This window comes from Gallinula chloropus (assembly GCF_964237585.1).
Source record: "Gallinula chloropus genome assembly, chromosome: 5".
NCBI classification, from domain to species: Eukaryota; Metazoa; Chordata; class Aves; order Gruiformes; family Rallidae; genus Gallinula; species Gallinula chloropus.
The window spans coordinates 25119095-25143530 of record NC_140090.1 but is presented as its reverse complement, the minus strand read 5'-3'; the positions used below and the strand labels follow the sequence as shown (position 1 = coordinate 25143530).

At 36.0% G+C, this 24436-nt stretch overlaps 1 protein-coding gene across 1 annotated transcript in view; it reads left to right on the top strand.

The window, feature by feature from the left end:
• The window catches only part of CCDC141 (coiled-coil domain containing 141), a gene marked incomplete at both ends in the record, with an annotated part of 81932 nt that overhangs the window by 38098 nt on the left and 19398 nt on the right, over nt 1-24436 (top strand). The window contains 13 exons of the mRNA XM_084265765.1: nt 3882-4023; nt 5837-5956; nt 7887-8078; nt 9020-9196; nt 10549-10728; nt 11482-11607; nt 12189-12377; nt 12678-12857; nt 13912-14061; nt 18372-18512; nt 20304-20495; nt 21987-22170; nt 23268-23377. Coding sequence (XP_084121891.1) covers nt 3882-4023; nt 5837-5956; nt 7887-8078; nt 9020-9196; nt 10549-10728; nt 11482-11607; nt 12189-12377; nt 12678-12857; nt 13912-14061; nt 18372-18512; nt 20304-20495; nt 21987-22170; nt 23268-23377 — 2083 coding nt within the window. The remainder of the gene's footprint in view (nt 1-3881; nt 4024-5836; nt 5957-7886; nt 8079-9019; nt 9197-10548; nt 10729-11481; nt 11608-12188; nt 12378-12677; nt 12858-13911; nt 14062-18371; nt 18513-20303; nt 20496-21986; nt 22171-23267; nt 23378-24436) is intronic.

Below are 24436 nucleotides of genomic sequence, written 5' to 3'. Positions count from 1 at the left end.
GCTTTACGGCTCTTGTTACTGCTTCAACCTCTCTTATGTTTTAATTAAATGGAAAGGAAAGTGATTCTCCTCAGTGAAATCTTGATCCCCAAACCAGCCATAATTCCAGCATGTTGCTGTTTTCTGTGACTTTGTGGTGGTTTAGCCCTGGCTGGAGGCCAGATACCCACTGAAGTCAGTCTATTATTCCCCTTCTTAGTTGGACAGGGGAGAATATATATATATTAAGAGGATCAGCAGTTAAAATAAGGACAGGGAGAGATCATTCTGTCAGCAGTGACAAGGGCAAAACAGACTCAACACAAAGTGAAGAAGATAAAAACTACTCTACTTTATTACACTACACTACAACTACAAAGAACAGAGAAGAAAGAACCGGATTCATGACTGTGACCAGATCTTAAAACAAACGTGACCAGATCTTAAAACACTTTCCCCCCACAACTCCCTTCTTAGCAGACTTTAGTCAGGATTTTGCTCTTTCTTCTCGCCACCCACAATCCTGTTCGTAGCAAAGGGGGGCAGGGACTGGGGACAATGGGGTTCTCGGTAGCACCTTCCCCCCAGTCCTCCATTCTAAGCAGACTTCCCTGTAGCCATGATCTTGCTCCCTTCTTCCCCCTGCTCGCAGTACAGGGGGGCAGGGACCGAGAAAAAAAATGGGGTTCTCAGTTACTTCTTCATGAGCTGTTTTTCTTTTCCAGATCTTAAAACACCTCTACCTCCCTCCCCACTCCCTTCTTAGCAGACTTCAGTCTATTTATGATTTCACTCCCTTGTTCCCCCTTCTTACAGTACAGGGGGGCAGGGATTGGGAGATGGGGGCTTTGGTCAGACCTTTGCTAGTTGGTTTCCTTCTCGGCCTGGGGGGTGGGGGGGAGCATTCATTCCACACCCTCCCCCTTCTGCACCGTGGGGTTTCACCCACTGGAGACAGTCCTCCACAAACTTCTCCAACGTGAATCCTTTCCCACAGGGCTTTATCTCTTTATCACAATGTCTCTCAGTCCCAGTCCTCCACGGGATTCCAAGCCCTCCCCCCAGCAAACCTGTTCTGACACAAATATTTGTATCTCATCTCTGTGACTCTGATTCTCCTCATGGCTGCAAGTGCTGGCAGGGGTTTGTTCCAACATAGGGTCACCGTGTCTTGTCTATGTCTCCACCTGCTCCATCCAGTGTGGAGCCCCTCCACGGGCTGCAGGTGGGGTCTCAGCCTTTTCCATGGGTTTCTCCACGGGCTGCAGGGGCATCTTTCTCTCCGGCACCTGGGCTGCCTCCTCCCCCGCCCTGTTCCGGCCTTGGTGTCTGCACAGCTCGTTACATCTTCTTGTTCCCTTCTCCAGTGGCAAAATGCAGCTACTTCTGGGTTGTTTTCTCCTATATGTGATTCTCAGAGGTGCTTGACTATCTCTCGGGCTGTAACTTTGGCCTTGAATTGCTCGTTGTTTATAGTTTAGGCTGGCAGAAAACTCTACCTGCTGCTTAGAAAAACCATCTCAGCAGCACAGCCTCACAAAACTGCAACAGATGTGATGTTCTGCTAGATGTTACCTAAGCAGAAGTGGATGTTGTGTTTCAAAATGTCTGTGCAACATTGATTAGTGTTACGCATGCTAAAAGGTCTTGATAGAATGAAGTCCTATAATTAAGAAGTGGTTTATTTTATCCTTAATGAATTTGTAGAATCTTTAAACAGTCCAAATCAGCAATGGAATAGTAAGATACCATTATTATACATCAAGAAGGATAGGATTAACTTGACAAAATAACCAAATCAGTCTTTTTTGGTAAAATTCAATAAAACCAGGTAATGTCACAGGCAGATCTCCTGTGTGTCAAGGTGCTGCTCAAGATATTCTATAAATATATTAAAAGCTAAGATTTCTATCTAGAAACCATCATTTAAAAAACTGCAAGGCGTTGCAGCTGAAGCAGGGGTGATTCAGAGAAGAAAGGTAAAACAAAACAGTATCAATAGGCAATCTAACTAGAAATGTATTATGCTGTTTAAAAAAAAAATCAGACTCTGAAATATTTTAAATGTCTACTTGATTCATAAGAATAAATATGTTCCTTTCTAAGAAAGTAAATACAGAATATTACAGCTTTTCAGTTTTTCCTACTCCCTTCAGGCTTCATTGCACAAATGTAATGAATTTTCCATGTATATTAATGAGTAGTTCTGTGCAGGTGGAACACTTTATTCCTATGCATGGACTCAAGGATCACAATCCTGGCATAATTTAAACCAGCAAGGAAGTTTGGAAGTCATTTGGTACAATCCTTTGCTCAAAACCTGTCAGTTTAGGTTGCTCAGGAACAATTTTGTAATGGAGGAAGATTCCATGTCCTCTCTGGGCAACCAGAGCTGGTGTGTAAACATTATCCATGTGAAATGTGGGGTTTTTATATCTAGCCAAAATTTTTGTTGCTGCAACTTGTGAGCACTGCCTCTTGTCCTTTTCTTGTACACCTTTGAAAAGACTGTGATCCTGGTTTTTTTTTTTTTTTTTTTATAACCCCCACTTCCTTATACAAGATGAAAGACATTGATCAGATCATGTCCCCACCTCTTCTCCAGTCTGAGTTCTGTAATCATCCCCCTGTACATCATGTGCTCCAGCCTCCAACCATCCAGATGGCCTCTGCTCAATTCCCTAAATTTTGTCTGTCTGCCTTCAACTGTGGGGATCCAGACTGCACAAACTGGACTCCAGATGTACTTTCACAAGTCCTTAACAAGCAGGAGTAACCTGCTAGCCAGTGTTTTCCAGATGTAACTCAGCATAAGGCTAGTCATCAATGCCACCAGGATGATCCTTGTTCTCATTCAACTTTTTGTACACCAAGACAAGTCCATGTACTTCTGCCTAACCCATGCCTTTAGGAAATACCCAAAATGTTCCAGCCAGTTTATGAACTCATAATGGTGACATAGTATCAGCACATTCTGTCCACAAATGTAGTAAGGTGCTATATTCCAGAATAGTGATCCCCCCCAGAAATGTTCATGTTCTGAAAGAAAAAAGAGGCTTCTTTTTGTCATCTATAAACCATTAGTCCAGTGATTATCACAGATTTACCATTTCCTTTATCTAACAAGACTGGAAATCCTGAGGGATGTGGACAGTCATCCATTTGAAGAGCATGAATGTGAAAAGGTTTAGGTGTCTTTTCAGAAAGCTGCTTTGACATGAGAGAGTCAAGAAAGTATAATCTGACAACGGGATACATAGCTATCAGGTGCTTACAATCTGCTAGTATTCCTGAATTATGTGTGATAACTTCTTTACATTTTGAAAAGAACTGCTTCAAGTACTCAGATTGTGAATTGCTTCCCTGATATTAAATGTTTTAAGTTGCAGGACAAGCCATTGTATTGAAAATTTGATGGCTTTTCTCCTGTTAAAACAGCATCTTTAAAAAAATGTTGATCTAGGATATATATGACATCCTTTATTCAGCTACTGTAAAAACAATGAAATACTTAAAGTCCAAAGAAAGCATTCTTTTTCAAATTAAGCACTTTTTATTTGGTTCCATTTGTTGTTTTAGTCTTCAGATGCTGTAACTAAAGTAAGAATTATACGCGAAATGAGTTATTTCCCATGAATCACTGTATTTAGCACGTGAATGTAACTTACACACTGGTCATAAATTATTTGTTTGGAAATGCCATTCCTGTGTTCCACTTACTATTTTTGTTTGGATTCATTTTAATATTTCTCTTAGTTATTTTTCTTTTAAGGATCACTGTTCAAAATTGCTAAGTTATTTGTCCTACAAATGAACAGAAAAGGTGTTTTAAAAAAAATAGTTGTTATCCTGATTATTGAGCAAAAATGAAAAGTAACAGCAGTTCTCCTTTTTCATTTTAGTACTTGGGTGACAGGAATTCAGAAGATGATGGAATATGTTAAAAAAAAAGTAGATCAATTAACTGGGCAGTATCCAGTTTATGAAGAACTTACTTTGAAGAAAGAACAATGGACTGCCTCACTTGATGATCACCTAAATAAGGTACATAGTAATATGTTATATCCTTAATGCATTTGCCAACAGTGAATTGCATTTGCATAATTTAGCTATTTTAATATTAAACTTGACTCAAGTACAAATAACATATTGGTTCGTTAGCACACACAGTTGTACTTACAATGCTGAAGGCTGTTATCAGCACAAATGAACCTTAAGCTGTTCTGAAAAATGCAGCTGTTTCTGTGGGAATATTTTACAAGTGATATTCAATAAAACACAGATTTACTTAGATAATGAGCTATTATAATTTGTGTGCAATCAGGACTCAGGCATGCATGAGGGTTCCTATACTGTTTGTATGTCTTTTGTTGCACTTGGCTGAAGATAAAAATAGAAGGATGGCAAAACTGAAGGTTAATAAGCATGGTGCCTGTGCATCACAGTGAATTGTCATTAAGGCTGAAGGAGACTAGATTCTGTTCATTATAAAAATTCCCTTTATTCATTAAGATACTGATGCATCAAGGACTTCAGTCATCTATAAGCTTTTGACGGTTCTGTAGTACTGCAGACCTTTTTAAGGACTTGCCAGAGATGTAACAAACACATGGCTCCTAAATAACATTCCGTGTGTAAATCCAAATTTAAAACTATACTTTTTTAATAAGGTTCATATGAAGGAAATCCCAGAGTGTAGACCAAAAAAGTAAATGGGATTTAATGATTGAATAATTAGATTTGCAATCTGATACTTCTTAATATTTGCATGATGTTTATAATTAACTATGCTGAATCAAATGGGAAGTCAATTTGACATAAATTGTATCCAAAGGGACCAATTTATGTAGAAGAGAACTCATAGTATTAGAACATAGTGGAAAATATTGTTGAATTTAGGTGAAAATTTGCTGATAGCTGCTGTTGGTCTTGTAGAAATGATGTCACCAGCACATGGTGAAGCATGCTAAAACTTCAGTTACAAAGGTAATTTTTACTCAAAATATAGAACCCAACTTTGACATGTGGTTTTTGTTCCACAGTTTGTTCTAATCACTCTGTTCCCAGTTTTTCATTACATAACATTTTGAGTCATAATACATGATCTTTCATTACACTGAGCAGTGCTTATGATTCTATTCCTACCAAGCAAAACACTTCTCATTCCAACTTTCTGCTAATGCAAAGTGTCCCAAAGAATCTGGTGCTAAATTCAACTGCCCTGAGCTTCATTTAATAAAGGTTGAACCTCATCAGCTGCCACTTCTTAAAATATATGGTACATGTGAATTCACATGTCTAATAATAGCTATGCATCCTATGGTATCATCTGCCTCGGCTCTTCATAATCTGTTCTTTGCCATCCTGCATGTTATAACATCTTACAGTGACAATGAAATGGAGTTATGTACGTCTATCTCCACAAAAATAGATCTCTTGGCAGAGAACTTAAAGCGTACTTTCTGAAAAAAAAAAGCCAAACCACAAATGGAGCATAACAAAAGTAGTTCTGCCAAGGTTATGATATCTAGATTATAATGTGGTCATTTGTGCCTTATTGAAATAATAATCCTGGGACACATAGGATAAATGAAAGCACTATCAACAAAATGAAAGAAAACTGGAGGGTTTTTTCTCAAATTCTGAGCCATACACATCAGAATTTTCTTAGGAGAAACAGTAGAATTTTCTTCCTTAATATTTTCATTCCTGAATTTCTTTGACTATACAAAGTGTATAAACAGAACACCAACAGACAAGTTTTACTTCATTTTTTCTATACAAAACTATGTTTTATATTGGTCTTATACTGTCTGCTTCTATAAATTAACTATATAAATAATGCTTTCAAATGAAGGTATCACAATCGATTCAAAGAATCACCCCAATGATTGCAGCTGGTACAGAGATTGGTTTGTATTTGCCCGAGTCGGAAAGAGTTTTGAACGAACACCTTGAACTGGCCAAACAAACAAAGGTAAAAAAAAGAAAAATAATCTGTTATGATATTAAGTACTTTTAGAAACAAGTACATACTGTAATTCTAAATAGAGCAAGAGGCTGAGAGTTTCTTAATGTATTTTTGGAAACAAAACAAATCTATACTTTAGTTTAAAACTGTAGTTAATGAACGGAACCACAGATAACATTAAAAGTCAGTCCTCCTTATATCATTGGTTATCCTCATTGTCTGTATCTCATATTGTTAATTATTACTGCCTCAAGATCTCAACATCAGCCCTTCAAATGCAGATTGCTGCTCCAGAGGCACCAAGTTTTAAAATTGTCTATACAGTCAGAGGTACAGAAAACTCTTCTTTCCGTTTAGTATGCCAAATAAAAGTGGGGAATTGCCAAAGAAAAAGTGCTTCCCAGATGGAGAAACTTTGTTGGCTGTAAAACTGCCATCAAATACCCATTGGCCATGTTGGGAATGTGGCCATGGTACTGCAGCGCTCTGCTCTGTAACACAGATGAAGCTATTTTTGTCACACCCAAGGCCTTTCCAACTTCCATGCCAGAACGTCAGTATCTGAAAGTGGTTTAGACCTAGTTTAATCCTCTCCATGGTCTTAACACAGGTGCATATTTCATGGCTAAGCTGAACCACATATATTTTGGGATAACCTATGTTTTTAAAACTCCAGTGCTCCTATGGAGTGCTTTTTTGTTTCAGGCAGCAGTTTATGGAACCCAAAAGCTGGATCAGTACAGAGTCCATGGTAATAAAACAATTATTTCAAGGAAATAAAATTAAATTTATAGAAATTTTGGATGATATATAGAAGGATTATTGAAAGGTCAGCAGATGAGTAAGAGCCCTGTTTTGTTATGCAAGACTGTGTAATAGTTTTTAGTGTATTTTCTACCAAATTTTTGCATTTCAGGGTGTTACCTTTTTTGTTGTTGTTGCAGAGTATGATCTGCCACAGATTGTAATCACTCCTGCCTATTTTTTCTGTGGACTGGGATATGCTAGAATTTGGGCTCTTGGCTGAATGTCAGAAATGGATATGCTACATGGTACTGAGTTAAATATATAAAAGTAGATCAGCACATAGACATAGATGCATGAAGCTACAAGTTAAGACAGTGAATCTGAAAACCAGAATCCCAGCTGTATCATGGAAAATGTTAATATCTCAGTTCTTGCTCAACCATCATACGGTGATTTTCTTCCGGATATGATCAGTGGATGCAGTAGCAGACATGACTCACTGCTTGATTTCCATCTGATTTCTGCAGATTTACTGCATGGAAAATGTTGTTTTGGGTTGGAATGCAGGGCAATCTAGCTTGATGGGTAGGGCCTAGTCTGGAGCTAGGAAGCAAATAAAGAATAAATGCACGAGTGGAACTAAAATTCATAAGGCAAAGTGGTGCAAGGAGAGGCCTTAAAACAATTCCAGCAGTAGCCTTATGAAGACCCAGTGCTTCTGGAGTCACTAGAGTGAACACTGAGTTCTACAAGAATTGAGTATGAGAGAAACAGCTAAGAAGTATTTAGACTCAAGAGGATCAGTTCAGAAAATTGGGCTATACTGTTTATTAAAAGAATTGTATCAGTTCTGCTGCTGATGTTCCCATGTGGAACACTTCTGTAGTTTTCATTCTTACACTATGAAGTGTTTTACTTAAACTGAATACTGAGATTCCCAGTTTTTCCCCCATTTGAAATAGCTACTTTACTAGCTACAGACATAATTTTTAGTGTCAAAATGTTACAGGAAAGTAATGGTTATTTTTCAGGATATAATGTCTATTATGAGCTCCTCTTCAACTAATTAATTGAATTTTACAAAAGGAAAGCAATGCTAGTGAAAATTATCAATGTGATATCAATATTTCAGTATTCAAAGGGCCTTTTTGGTCATTATGCATATTGTTCTATGCCTGTACCCTCAAAGGAAACATCATACGAATTGAAAGCAGCTGAGAGACTCATCAAAGATATGGAAGAGTTTGAACCCGAGCGAGCAACGGCTTTTTCTAGCAGAACTGACTTTCTGAATGAAGAACTGAAAAAAATCGAAAAAAATATTAGTTCAAAACTAGAAATTCTAGAAACTTATGTGGCCTTTTTGAAGTCTGCAATGGAGGTACAGATTACTTACTTATTCTCTGACTACGCTGTAAAAATTTTGCAAGTGAAAAATGTGCTTCTAGCTGGCTAAGTTAAATCCTGTAAGTGCTGTGCCATGGAAGCACCGCAAGTCTTTGCAAGCACCTTTCTACTTTAAAGGAGATCTGTTTTCTCAGGGCAAGCAGCCCTGATCACTGAATTTGCATCAATATGACAAGTGTGTGTACGGAAGTATTGAATTTTTACTATTTCTCCTGTGAAGATGCATGTGCTCATCATATACATGTTTACATGCATGTACCGACTCTTAAATTTACTGACTTTTGCTTCAAATTAAGTGAACCGTTTTCAAAATTATGTCAATGTAGATATTTATCACTGTCTTGCACTACTTTCACTGAAATGTTAATTCATCTAAAGGATTTTAAAAGTTAAAATAAAAATAAATTCAAAATAAACTTGCTCTAGCTGAAATCATAATCAATTTAATATCAAGATAATTTTGGTAGCTGTGCTAATGATGCTGAGGGCAATTAATTTTCATTTTGATGTAATGCTTGTTTAAAGATTTTGCAAAACAACTTCTTTATACTTAGAAATTGAAACCGTAGGGAACCTAACATAAAAATAACAATAGAATTTATTTATTTGAAGACAAACTGTCAAAAAATTGTATCAAATCATTGCATTCTTACACTGGTATACAATATCCATTTAATGTAATGTGACAGCAACTGAAAAAACTACCGCCGCCTATCTGCTTGTAATCTACTGGTTTACAAGTTTAAACTTTTTAATTATTTAGTATTTGTACAGATTTTAGGGAGGATGATAGATCTTAATACCTGGAAAAGATTCAGAGGCTATAATTATATTTTATCATGTTTGCATACCTTCTGATTATGGCAGCTCAACATTTTACTTGGGTTTTGATGCTTAATTTATGTATTTCTGTAGGTGAATGATGATATTAAAAAACTGAAGGAATTTTATAAATCAGAACCACTACAAAGAAAGAGGGAGGCTGAAAATAAAATTGCAATGGACTCATTTAATAGCCAGTGGCAAAAGGCTATAAAGAAGATTTTTTCCACCCAAAATATAGCTCACAATTTTCTTAATTTAGTGGCTATGGTGAGTATAATCTCATAAAACGCGTTGAATATTTGATGTTTGTCTGTGGTGAGGTCTAATCCTAGTTCTGTGATTGATGAATTGTGATTTCATAGTTTTATAGGGACTAATACTCCTAATACTTTTGAATATGGAAGTATTATTTGAGTGCTAAATGGTATTATAATTAATATAAAATAGAAAGATTTATTTAAAGTGGTAGAGCCTGTAAAAAAGTATCCAGTACATGCAGTCTTATAATACCATACAATATAACACAATATAATAGTATGCAGATGTCTGTTTTGTTCATGTTGGAAAGCAGTGTATATTCCAGTGTAGTATTGTGTTTGTTTTACTTCCACTAAGAGGCAGTCTTTACTAATCGAGTGTATGAAGTTCATTTGAAGAAATGAGTGCTACAGCTACTTCTTTGCAGATAATCTTTCCTGGTGTCTTTCCATTCTGTCTTGGGTTCGGCTGAGCTGCCTCGGCGTCCCTATCTAATGTTGCAGCACCCCTCCATGAGATGGTCATTTGAGATGTGCAGTCGTGCTGCCACTCCTACAGTGATCCCAATTAATGCGGACAGCCTGGATACCCAGCTGTTCTTTCTGGTTTTATAGGACAAACAAGGGAGCAGTGACATTAGGGTGAGAAGGGGGAGTTGGTGTTGATAACCTGTGGCAGTATGCAAGATGAGTTGGAAAAACCTACTTAGGGAGGGAACATCCCCAGACATTTAGTGTGGGGTGAAGTGTGTGCTGTCACAGCTCGATGCAGCTAGGCACAGATAAGATAGTGTAAGGCCAAGCTGAATATGAGATTGCATGGCAGTCACTTGAAGTCTAAACATATCATCAGATGTTATCTCTCTGAAGCCCTGGAAGCGTGTTGCCACTGTATTTTCTGCTACTCAGTTCCCATGATATTCTTACGTTGTAACTTTTAAGTATCTGGAAAATATGGGTCACATAAGTAATTTATGAACACAGCTTTGCTTAAAAGGAAAATTCTGAAATAGGAAAACAGACACAGCATTACCCAGTTTTCTGATATTTCTGGTAAAGGCTCTGTTAGAATAGGAAAAAGCACCAAATGTTCAGATGCTAAATATGTTATCCCTCTCGTGTTTTGTTGTTTTAGTTATCAGCCCAAAGGAGTGGTCTTTTCTTCATCCACTTCACTTCCAGTTGTTCTCCAAAAAGCCGTTTTAAGTACTTCTATCTGTTAAGAAATTATTTTGTATAAGTGTTAAACAGCTACAATAGAATAGTTGGGGTTTATTAAGTTTTGTTGAGACTTTGGTAATATGTGGTTTTAATTGTATCTTATAAAAACATATGTGAAAAAAGTGTCTGTTTATTTCCTAGGTAAATGAGAGTTTAATATTAAAAGTAGAAAAATCTGTCCAAGTAACAGAGGATATCATTGTTAATCTGAGTAAAGAAAAGAAAGAGCTGACTGAACTTTGGCCAATGTGGAATTTTAAAATCACTCAAGTAAAACCTGTCAAGCAACAGTGCCGGATATTTAAAGAACAACTAAAAATTGTAAGTAAAACAGCTAGGAAGAAAGCAACTGTGGCAAATATTTCTAGATTGTAAGAAGTTTGTGACTGTATCATCAACTATAGTAGGTATCATTTAAGAGAGAGAATCAGTAAAATACTTCTCCATAGTCTATTCTGCCACTCAGTCATTGATCGTTTTGCCCTTATTTAAATGCATATATGTCTAAGTTTTAATCAAGCCCATATACTAGACCAGCAGTGCTTTAGTTTTTGTGGTATTTTGTTGGTTTTGTTTCTTTTTAAAAAAAGCCCCCCCCTTTTGTTATGACTTAACAGTTACTAAACTAAACTGTCCTAAGAGTTACTACACTCAAGATCAGTCATGTTCATAAGAAAACATGGACTGGGAACAGAACTAGAAGTTTATACTTGTTGTTTGTCTTGTGTGACTTTTCACTAAGCTGCGACACCTGTTACCAGAGAAAACACACCATGTGTATATGTCCTTTGATCTCAGTGTCTGAATTGTTTTATCACACTCTCTTAAGGATTTCCTATGACCCTTGTCTGATAGTTTGAGGCACAAATGTTTATAAGTTAACCCCCCCTCCCCCCCCCAATTATTCAACTTCAGAATATCTCTCTTTTTTTCTTAGGAAGCTCTTAATGAAATTTATGGTTAATATTTGGATGTCTGTTTTGGGCAATCTGTTACAAATTTAGATGAGTTTAGTTTTTCTTTTTTAGTTATTTACTACAGATAGAAACACTGAACTCTTTGATTATCTTTTAGACTACCTGTGGGTTAGAGATTCTTCAAAAGACACTCCAGCTTCCAGCTACTGTTGACCTTGGAAGTGACTTTGTTGTTGTTTTGGAACTACAAGAAAAGCTCAACCAAATGAAACCACAGTATCAGGTGAGAAAAGCTAGTGAAGTGCATGGTGGATCAAAGTTCTTCTTGGTACAGTAAAGATTCGTGTTCACATGGAACCCAGACAGAGTGTCAGGTGTTGCAGCGTTTTATGTTTTACAGTACCTTTCCAGAATGAAGGGTTTCTGTGTTCATAAGGTAAGGGAGAATAGATTTTACATTCAGTGTCCAGAGAACGTCTTGCATGATGTTAGCTGAGTATTAAAGTGACGCAGAAGCATTAGGGTGGTGGAGGTACAAGGAGAGTACCGGTTTTGTGCTATTGAGTCAGAACTAGTAAGAGGATGATGTATGTCATACTAAGCTTCCTACTTCCTCTGAACAATGTTTGTGAGTTTTAGCAAGTCAGTCTGCCATTCCCCTGTAAGTCAGTTTGACTTGTTTTGGTCCAAGGTTGTTGCTAGTGATAGCTGAGATTCATGCCTACCTAAAATGTTGTTTTAAACACCGTGGCATTGATTTTTCCCCAAGACAATTTACCATTGTTAGGTTGTTATTTTATCAACTACAAGGGGAAGATTGCAAATATATTTGTGTATTTTGAGTAATGTCTGCTTTTTTGCTAGCAACTGAATGCTGAGATGGAGTACCTGATAAAATTCTTAACGTTGCCAAGCCATAAGGAATTCCCCAAGAGAGAGCATTCTGAGAGAATAAGTCAGCTGGTTCATTTCCATCAAACGGTAAAGGATACAATGACAGAATATGATGAGATTTTCAACAAGACAGTCAAATTCCATCACATTAAAAAAAAAGTAAGTATGATCTTTTAATATATACCTTCTTTTCATTGCAGTTAAACTCTCTTTGTTTTAGGTACCTGTTGTTACCCCGCCTCCTCACCAATCAAACAGCATTAACCCACCCGGTTTAAATTTTGTCTCTAAACCTACATGAAATATGGAGAATTTAAAATTCAGATCTGAAAACAAATTTAATTACTTAAACCCACATTAGTGAAGTTTAAGATAACACATTATGGATAAGGAAGGAATTGTAAGCTTCCTTTCACACTCTTTTAAACACATACTTATTTTTGTTTTAACATATTCCAGCTGGAATGTCTATCAAAATCAGGAGAACTGGATGTTCCTGAAATATGTGAGGACCCTGAAAATTTAAACCATGTAAAAGCCTGCCTTGTGAACACCCAGGAGAAACATGCACGTATCAGACAGCTATATAAACTGCTTATTACCCAGGGAGTGGGTATCTTGTCTGCAGTACAGCAACCTGTGAGTAGATTTGTGAGAATGAATCTAACAATTTTGGAACAATTTAATATGGAAGATTATTGGAGCTTTCTGAATTTTAGATGTACAAAGAGATAATGATATTCTGAAAAAAACCCAAATACAGAGCTTTAAGATATTTTAAAAGTAAGCAAAACATAAACAATAAAACAGTAGATTATTTTTAGATTTCTTCTTTAAGAGTTTGCAGATATACGGGCATCAAATTACATGAGACATCTTGGAATGGTGAAACTTATTCATCGGTAGTTATATTATTAATTGCTTTTACCAAAAGAGATTTCACTTTCTTGGAAATCTTCTTTATTTTGTAATGGTCTGTGAATAAATTGTACTATGGAATTAGGGAGGAAATTAGTCTTAATGTATCAGTGCTTGGGGGGAAAAAAAAAATCATGACTTTGTTTTCTCCAGTATTTGTGCAGTTCAAGACCCTGATGGTGATTTCTTGAATACCACATCTATATATTAGACTCTTTCTACATTGTAAAGGTTGCTTTGCGTATTTATTCTACTATAAAGGAAGGATAGCAGCAGAATAAAAAATATGCATTATAGCAGTGTTACCTTATTGTTGGATTCCAGACTGATTTGCATAGTAAAATGGATATAATTTTAGAAAGAAGTTATTTATTCAGGGCAGGATTGTCGTTGCCTTGTATTAATTTAGTAGTTAGAAAGCAAGACATTCCCTTATGACCTGCCTAAATTGTACACATTGCCAGTCTGCTCTTCAGACTCCAGAAACTGATTTGATGGGAGAAAGGAACTAATCTCCAGGTGATGAAGGACTAGAGTAGGACAATTCCTCTTTGCTCAGAGAGGGCACCATGCAGAGTTCTGACTTTGACCCAGAACAACTCCTCACACTACTAGTGACTGGAATTGCTATGTTCTTGCTCTCATTGCAGGGAGGCTTAAGTGTTTACTGTAACCCCCCGTGACTAACTCTGCATGTTCTGCCTCAAAATGCTTTCCATTTTACATTGGTTAAATCAGTACATTTCCTGAGGTTCTTTGTCTGTTCCCTGTTTAGAATTGTTTGAATATTTCTGTAAAGAATCTGAAGCAAGAACTTGCAAGATTTGAGTGTGATAGCATTAACTGGAGCTCAAAAGCTGATAAATATGAGGAAAAACTGTCACAGCATTTCCAACACTGCACCACTCAAGTGGAAATAAGTGAGGTAAATGAGATAAATCCGAACATGTTGAATGTTTAAAAAATCAGTTGCATTCTGTAATACATGTTATTGTTTACACTGTACCAAGAGGACTGAAAATAGAGCAGTTATAGTTTTTATAGTTTTCATAGCTTTTCTTTAGCTTTCAACTGTCAGCTGCACTGGAAATACATGAGTCTTCAAAATTCTTTCTTATGGACCTAATGTTTCAAACAAAAGTAGAATTTACATATATTGCAACTATAAGCCTATTGGAAATAACTTTGTCTCTTAATTAAAAATTCAGAATTATTTAGTACTACACTTTTTTTTTTTCAGAAACCCAAGATATGATACTTAATGTTTGAATAACATTAAATGTTCTTTGGCACAGATATTAGATATTTAGTATTAGATATTAGAATTTAGTATTGTGGAATTTAGGAAAAATTACTTAACACGTTTATTCATTTGACATCTTAGTTGGCCAAATGCAAATCTATTTACAACTTAACAGGTTGAATTGGATAGATGTCTCAACAAAAAATAATTTGGGAAAACCATTTAATAGAATGAATTTCCTTAGAGCGATCCATTAAAATAAGTAGCAGATGCCCTTTGCACTTGATATTCTGTAGATTGTACTTCTGTGCATCCATGAGGTGTGGGAACTGGATTCTTAGTTCATACAGCCTTTGAGATCTGTATTTGCCAGTTTGGGCTTCCTACTTCTCTGTCTTGGGTAACAGCCTCCAAAGAGGCTCCACTGCATTACACTGCAGCCATTTCTGATAGAGCTGAGTCAAGCCTCGGGTAACTGAATCTTTTCATGGGATTATAAATTACACAGCTATTTATATAAGAGAACTTTTGTAACTAAAAAGCCTTTTATTTAGGCGATCACTTCAAAAATAACATTTATGCATGACTGCACAAAGCATGCAACAGAAAAGTAAGAATCTGAAGCAAATCTCATCTCTCCCCAGTCATCTCACTTCTTTGCTCTTCATGATGTGACTTATTATACACTTATGGAAAAGTGTGACTGAAAATGTAGATTTTAACCATTGAGGGTAATGAGTTATGTCTGTTCACAAGTCAGTAGGAACTGATACTTTTTAGCACATTTCTCACCTTGTAATTTGTTTTGGTTGTGGTCCCAGAGGTAATCATTAATGGCTGGAACAGCACCTTTTCTTTCTTCACACTTTCTGGCTGTTCTTTATTCTTTACCACTTCGCAAAAAACTATTTCCAGCAACTTGCTTTCATGGGCTATTTTGATTATTAATGTTTTGTATATGATAATTAGGTTTTATGCATGAATACAAAGGGAAGGGTAAGTGGCTGATAACACTGAAGTACCTCTTAGAGTGGCTCACACAGGAATCAGCATTTTACCGGAACTATCCTGTTAACAAAAACCTGTTTAAAACAGCTTTATGACTTGCTTTTTCCATTTATTTTGTAGTCATGTGATAAGTTGGAGCAATAGGCATCTAAACCCCTGTCCTCCATTATCATTCTCCACCCATGACAGGTGGACTATAGTTAGGAACAGCTGCTTAATAGATGACTATGACACAATGGACAAGTTACAAAGTTCCATTAAACTTTTTGGGCTGAAGTCACACAAGCTTGTTAGGGTGTATAGGTTCTTGATATTTTTCATTTAATTTTTCAGAAAATAATGCAAAACTGGGATACATTTAGATTCCCCAAAATTGTCAGCCATGTATCACCCCTGGTTCAGTTGCTGATGTTAACAGGAGCTGTGTACAAGTGCTCTGAGGCAGTGTTGTACAAGTCTGAGCTGAGCCTGGTTTTTCCACTGAGGCTAAAAGAGAAGAGTGACAGCAGCTGCAGATCTTTGACACATGAGCCATCATATCTGAAACAAGGTGATCTAATTTCACATACTGCTATGAGGAGAGCCTCTAGCCTCACTAGTCTAAGTATGTGCATAAGCCAGTGAAATAAAGTAAAATAAACTCTTGATCATCTCTTTTCCTCAAAATTAAGCAGCAAATGGGTGTCTTGTATTCTGAATACAAAATGTTGTTCTGCAAATGTGGCTTTATTAACAGAAGGGGGTTAGATAAATTATATTATTCTGTGTACTTAGGTGGAATAAAAAGCTTAAACTAATTTGAGATCACAGTACTGGTGATAGAATTCCCTTCGTTTCCATTATGCTGAGAGAACACATCTGTCTACTCACTGCTGAAATAATGTGGCAGGAACACACTAGCTGAAATGAAAATGAAAAAATATATCCCTTGATGGATTAACATTAGTATGTAGTAATAAGAATAATAAATTGATTGTTAGCTGTTCTAATAAGAGTAGCTGCGAAATGAGCATTCGTTACTCCCTGGATTCTTTGGTGGGGAGAGAGGGGCAGGGGGAAGTCTACAAGACTTTCTAATACAAATAGAAAAACCCTCAAATATTTTAACTAAATATCAAATTGTGGATGTGACTTAAACTAGTTATCACTAATCAAGTAAGTTCTTTTCATTTGTGTGTCTGGGGGATCAAATCCTAAAATGCTGCAACTGCTGCATTTCTTTTACGTCAGTCCCTATAGATAAATGTCACTTTACAAATTTTTCTTCTCCTTAAAGAAAAAAAAATTCAACTCAAAGCATATAAAATTCTCAAAAAATGTATTTCAGTCATTTTTGTATTCTTCCATTTCAAGCTTTATGAATTAATTATAAATAATTTGAAAATGTCATCCTGGAATTGCAGTATAATTAAAATAGTACCTTTTATAAGTTAACAGTAGTATATTTGAATCAGGTATTTTACTTGTATATGTTGCTTAAAGACATTCAGAACTCAATTTAATACCCAAAATTATGTTTTGCAGTTGTAAATAGAATGGAAAATTACATAGTTTTTTAGAGAAAAAAAAAGAAAAAAAAGAAAGCTTTAAAATAAAAAAAATCATAGTCCTTTAAAGATAATATAGCTGAGTAAATTTATATAGCATTGCTAATGCAAAGACTGACGTGTGGTTTATTAAGGGTACATTTGTAAGAGGATATTAAATCAAACAGATAATTGGCATTGAAATAATTATAAATAACAAACCTGTATTATAACTAGTTGCCAAGGTGAATGAATGCTGGTGTTTTTTTAAATTTATGTTGGTCATATATGCCTCTTCTTTTTGATATGTACTAAATTCATTCTGGTAGATTGGCAATGCATCTGATCCATACATGCGTAAATGTAGCTTCCTACAGATTCATCAGTACCATTCCTATAATTCTGGATTTTAAAAATCTGTCATAGGTTAAAGAAAACACAGCTACATTCCATCTAAGTACAAAAAAACTTAATAGTATGTATTTCAGCTGATTTGTGTCCATCTGAGAAGTCTTGAAAGGCATGTGTGCTTCATAATCAGAGCTACTAGTTCATCTTAATTTATATTGTTATAAGAATCATTTCTTGTAATATTGAGTTAGCTTCACCAAGTCACTGCTAACTGGTAATAATACCAAATCTGTCTAGCTCTAGTTAGTGAAGTCTTTCTTTGGGCTCATATAGTCTACACCTTGATTTTGCAACCAGCTGAATTCATCTTTATGTGCTGCGAATAATTTTAGTAAGAAGTTTGGAATATCAAAGTGTAAGCCCATCTGTAACTTCCTTTCAAAAGCAGAGCTCCTGAAAAAGTGGAAGGAACAAATGGAAACTAAATATTGTATTGCAGAAGAAAATTTTATTTAAAAGTACAAATCTACTTGCTTCAGCCTAGTAAAACTATGTTTCTGGAAACAAAGCATGGATATACTTTTACATGGCTACAATTCCACAGAAGGGTTTGGGTTGGAAGGGACCTTCAAGACCATCTAGTTCCAATCCCCCTGCCATGAGCAGGGACACCTTCTATTCGATGAGGTTGCCCAAAGCCCTATTCAACCTGGCCTTGAACACTGCCAGGGAGAGGGGACATGTTTCCACTAAATGGAATAGAGTAGGAAGGACATCTGCCTCTAGTTAAAATCAATGAAAGCTCTTGGACAGGATTTTCTCATATATTGAGCAAAGATTACATCCTTTGCCCCAATCCCCTTTATTCCCCCAGAGTTTCTAGAAAAATTAATTAGCATTCAGAAGGCAAAAATGTTGCTTTTGTAAGATTATGAGTGTCCATTACTGGAAAGATTCTGTGTGAATATGGATTCTTTGAAATGGCTTAGTATTATTAATATCTGTATTAATTTTTCAGTGTTCAAATTGTGGTCTCTTAAGTGGCTCTTAAAAAAATGACTCTGTGCTCTGGCTTTTTCACTAACAAATATTCTTACTTTGTTTCAGCTCAGAGAATCATTTAAGGATCTCAAAAAGAAATTCAACAACTTGAAGTTTAACTATACAAAGAAAACTGAAAAAGCTCGAAATCTGAAAGTACTTAAAATACAGATTCAGCAAGTTGATACATATGCAGAGAAAATACTGGTAATAGAAATTTTAGTCTTAATGAAGTTTTCACTGGATGAATTGCTGTGGCCTGTGCCATGCAGATCAAATGAAATGTAAAATGCACTGTGAGCTTCCCTCTTACTCAGTTTGATATCTTTTCCCTGTTTCAGTCACCGGCTCAGATAGTTTTCATTGTTGTGTTCCTTTAATTCTTTTATTTCCTTCAGTGATATCTCAATTCCCGACTTCTCTGTGGTCACTCCTTTTATTCTCCATTATTCTTCTATTTAATCTTTTATTCTTCTTGCCTGTGTTCCTCCACAATATGTGACTTAGTCTTTTCTCTCCTTAAAAAAACAACCAACCAACCAAAAACACCCATCAAAATGAACAAATCAACAGTAAATGCTCACATATTCGCTCTTGCATGCAGCTGCTTCATTTCGCCACGTAAAATCTTCAGAACCTTTATGTGCATTCATCGCCTGGAGGTCATTTGCAGTTTAGAACCCTGCTAGCCTCACCCATTCTCTGCTTTCACCAGAAACTTTTCCTCCAAAGCCTCCAATGACCTATTTAACTGCAGTTCAGAACTAACAAATTCTGTTTTGCTAGAAATTGTCACTAGCTGTTTTTGCTGTTTCCTTTGTTGTCATTCTCTATTCCCTTTAAAAACCTTTTTTAAACTTTCTTGGAAATTTTATCCACAAATACAAATTCAAATTACAGAATCATTGATGTTGGAAGGGATCTCTGGAGACGTCATCTAGTTGAAATTCCTTCCTTAGAGCAGGGTAAACTGCAGAAGTTTGCTCTATGTCATGTCAGTTCAGTTGTGAGTATCTCCAGGTGTGGAGGCTCCACAACCTCTGTGGGCAAGATGTTCCACCCTCAGAAAAAAAAAAAAAAAAAGATGGGGTTTAATTATTTTTTTTTGTTTGGGTGTATAGGGGTTTTTTTGCTTAAGCAGAGTTCAGTTTGGTTCCGTTCCCTCCTGTCTTTTTACTAGACACCACTGGGATGACTGAGGCTCTGTTTTCTTATTCCTTCCCATCATGTTTTTATACACATTTATCTGATCCATCTTGAGCCTTGTCTTCTCCATATTAAAAACTCGACCTTTCTCTGTCCTTATAGGACACATATTCGGTCACCTTTGTTGTCCTTTGCTGGATTTGCTCCAGTATGTCCAGGTATTTTTTGTACTGGGGAGCCTGAAGGGGAAACTGGACTCTAGATACAACCCCACTACTGATACACAGAAAGGAAAAATCACCTCCTTTGACCTGCTGGCAACATATATATATATGTATATGAATATCATCTTATCCTAAAACATTCAGGATGTGTTTATACCAGGTATCATAAAGTACTAGTATGAATACTTGTCCCACTTGATCTTTGGGACTATGCTAGATTGTGACTGATACTGCTTACATCTTATTTTTAAGTAATATGTTAATATTTGAGGGTATAAACAAGATGTTTAAATTGACTTGTATTTGGTCGAAGAATCCAATGGTGTAGTAGTATTTTTTCCTTTCAGGATTCAATGACAGTTATTTTATTCAAGATCCCATGTTTTATTACAACAGATATTTGATTATATTTAAGCTGAATTCTGCCATTAAGTAATATAATTTACATTAATTTTAATCAGCATTGTAGAGGTCCTCCAGTTCTCTTTGACTTTTGAGAAAGCAACTTGTGATTTTTAAAACACAGGACAAGAAGGTTTGTGGGGTTTTCCCCATGTTTTTTACTTTTTCTTTCTGAAAATGGAAATATTTTGTTGCAATGTTTAACATTATTACATCTTTTAAACAGAATCTGAAAAAGAAGATGGATAATTTAGAGAAGAAAGTTATTGGCTCTGTAGCAAATGAATCTAATGGTAAAGTTATCCTGTTGGGTTTAATTGGTGACTTACAAAAACAGTTGAATGACTTCAGAAGAGTTGTGGATGATTACAAGCAAAATCTGGATCTCGTGGAACATCTGCAACAGATGATGGAAGAGGTAACTAGTAAAGCTGAGGTACCCACTGTGGGTTTAATGATGATTCAGGACTGGGATAGATAAAAGTGCATATAACTACTTCATGCAAATGGTAAAAATCAGTATTCTCTGCTACTTTTGTCTGTAACTTTGTGGGGAAAAAGTGGGGGGAAATCTGCAATGTGACCATATTCTTTCACTGCTAAGCATATAACTGAGGGCTCCACCTACATATGACTTTGATAACAATTCAGTGCATCTATGATAGCTATGAGCTCATTTAAATATATTCCAAGGCAACACCAAGTGCCACAAGGCCCTCTTTGATAGCTGTATACCACGAGAGTCAGGCTGTCACAATACCCACTTTGTTTTCAGGAAGAGTTGTAATTCTGGAACTGAAATGTAAAATACTCCTTAAAAGCAGTGGGGTTTTTTGCTGGGTTGTTGCTGGGGGGAGGGGAGGTGGTGTTTAATAGTCTTAATTGTTAAGTATATGTTTTGGTTTTTTTTTTCTCAACTTCAGTCTAAGTCTTTTGGGAGATTTCTGTAAATTTTTTTTAAATGTATCTAAGGAGTGCCTCGTTGACTTTTTAAAAATTGTAACAGTATTTTCCCTCTTGCTATATTGTGTTTATTTATCTGTTGTGAGGGAAGAACACTCCGATCGTTGCTTATTTTTTTTGAAATGGCAGTGTTTGTATCTCTAAAGTGATCTAACTGCATGACAAGGAAATCCCCTTAATGTTGAATCAGAATCCTAAAGTTGTGTTTAAAAGATATTTTCAGTGTCCAGTGATCTGATCAAAGTGCCATTTGCTATACTGTTAGCAAAGCAATTTGTTACCATTTGTTGTGCATTTACATTTTTAACCTCCCCCCTTACTTTGAGGGTAATAAATAATTTCCTAGAGGTAAAATTTAAGATTGCTCTTTTTACTCCGTGTAAAGTATCACCTTTTACTCATCAGGTTTCTTTGAGTGAATAGGCACAATGTTAAGCATCTACTCTAATAACAGTTAAAAGTGCTGATTACTAGCCACTTGCTGTAATGAAGCAAAACAGATACTGAATAAACACCAAATTCTACCCTCCTCTGAGAATTTTTAATCAAAAATGTTCATTAAGGGTATGTTCTAAAGCCCATTCTTTTCAGCAGAAAGACTCTTAGCAAAGACCAAAACCTCTGTTTTCTAGCAGACTAAATCTAGGCTACCTTGCTGCCCTTACAGAGGTATAACTGCAGCCATGAAATGAAATTTGCAAAATTAGTCAGTTGATATGCAAGGTGGAAAGAACTTGGAAGCACCACTAAAGAGCAACCTCAGCATATTTGTAAGATAAGCATGGATCTAGTTTTTAACAAAATTTAAAAGCTATTAATATTTGAAACAGAATTAGTGCAATTTTTTTCACATAAAATTGGAAAATTTATGACATACTGTATTTATTCTGCAAAAGCTTGAGCTGCTGATAATAATTCATTATAACGCAGTGTTTTTATCCATCAGTGTCAATTTTGGTTCGAAGATGTGAGTGCAACAGTCATTAGAGTTGGCAAGTATTCTGCAGAATGCAAAACAAGAGAAGCAATAGAGACTCTCTACAAGCAATTCAATAAGTTTATTGAGCCTACTGTGCCTCAACAAGAAGAAAAAATTCAGCAGATTACAGACCTCGCTAAGCGGTTATATGGTAACGTACTGTGGGGAAAAAAAAATCTTTAACAGGGGGAAGCAGATCCCTGGATCAGTTCATTTAAGAAGAAAATCCAATGAAGTTTAAAAGTCAAATGTTCTAAATTATTGACTAGAAGAGGTGAAGGATTTCAAAAAAGAATAAAAATATGAAAGTATTCAAAGTCTGGAAGTTACTTGGATTTCTGTGTACAGCATGAGTTCACCTTGAAAGCAAAGTATAAATGTCCTTGTAATATTTATGAGTTTGGAATTAAGACTTCATGGTTTATGCTATCTCATAGCAGGTAAGCCTTTGAAGTCCAAGTACATTACAGTGACATACCTCAGTGCTGAGTAATTTTTTTGCCTTAACACTGAAAAACGAGTGGTATTTGATTCCCAACTTTGTTAAGCATTTTTTTACCAAAAAATGTAGATTGTTATATAAATACTGTATTTGCAATTGTTTTGATTGGAATATTGCTGACCAAAAAGAATGAAGGTCAGTAAACCGTGAAATAAATCTGAAAAAAATTCATCAGTCAAGCTATGCCTTTAGGTTCTTCATATTTAGTGTTGAAAATACAATTTGAGAGTACAATTATTTTTTCCTCCTCTGCATTTTTTCTTTTAAATTTTTTTTACTTTTTCAGTATGTAAAAATTTTTTATGTGTAGAAAGCAGCTGACAGAATGGAATCTTGACACCAGATAATTAGGAATACTGGGAGAAAGAAGCTGCACTGTGTTTTTAAAGAAAATATATGTGAAAAACCTTCTACATCCTGCCTTTGTATTTCTTGTAAGATGGATATACATGCATCTGAGCTGTAGAAGTCAATTAGTTTAGGAGACACTTTACGAAGTCAGTATCTTTTCAAGTAGCATCTTTAATCAGATAGAATCAATTTTGTTCAAGAAGCCAAGCAGAATGTCTGTAGTGAATATATAGAGCCCATCTCAAGCTTGTAAAAGGTAGGAAACGACATCACTGCGAATCACAAAACTCATTCAGCAAAACAAGACATAGAAAAATGTAATTATTGTAGTATATTAGGGTTATAATTACGTTGTTACACACCTGTTCTACTTTCATGTGGTTTTATCTTTGTAGGTATTGAAGAAGGAAAGAAGTATGTTGAAAAGGCCATATTAAAGTACAAAGAAATCATTAATTCTGTTGATGAGTTGTGTGGATCTCTGAGAGAACTTATGGACATTAAGGTATTTTACTTTTTTATGTAGAGAATATATTGCTTCTGCATCAATTTCTCAGGCTTTGTGTCTGTATCAGTACTTTTAACTGAGGGTCATCTCATGATAGTATGAAACATTTATTAACCATTCACTTTTCTATTATGTTAGGTAATGATTGTAATGAATCAAAGTAGTGCTAATTGTTCGTACACCAAATATTCCTGTTGAGTTTCTTTTTCTCAACTTCTTTCAGAACTGTTGCTCCTTTTAAGTTATCTCTAGGGGAATATGTCACAGTTTCTTTGAGTATCTAGACACATACTTTTTTCATCTTTCTTCTTCCCTTGGTACAGTAATGTAAGTAACTGCTACATCTATGAAACGCCAAACAACCTAGCTTGGCTCCCTATTGGAAAAATCAACCCGAAAAGCAAGTTGAATTAAACCCAAAGTAATTTAAATTAGAAAAGCATGGATTATAACATTAATATTAATGAGATCAACAACATTTTTAGTTTCCTGTTTTGATAAGCTTCTTTAAGTGTAATTAGGTATAACCTGTTCACTGAGGAGGCATTATGGAAGACAGCCGAGAGGGCTATATTTCTGTAATAAAGACTTCTTCACTCTGCCCCCCACTCTCAAAGTAATACATCAAAAATTTCCCACATGCAGCAATAGCTGATGTGTGAATTCTTCTATGAAGATGGAAGAGGTACGTTGCCTAAATATCATTGAATCATAGAATCATAGAATTATAGGGGTTGGAAGGGACCTCGAGAGATCATAGGGTCCAACCCCCCTTCCAAAGCAGCTCCCTAGGACATATCACTCAGATAGGCGTCCAGGCGGGTCTTGAATATCTCCAGTGAAGGAGACTCCACCACCTCCCTGGGCAGCCTGTCCCAGGGCTCTGTCACCCTCACTGTGAAAAAGTTTTTCCGCATGTTGGTGTGGAACTTCCTGTGCTCCAACTTGCAGCCATTGCCCCTTGTCCTGTCCCCACAGACCACTGTGCTCCAGGCCCTTAATCTTCTTTGTAGCCCTTCTTTGGACTCTCTCCAGGAGATCCCTGTCCTTTTTATA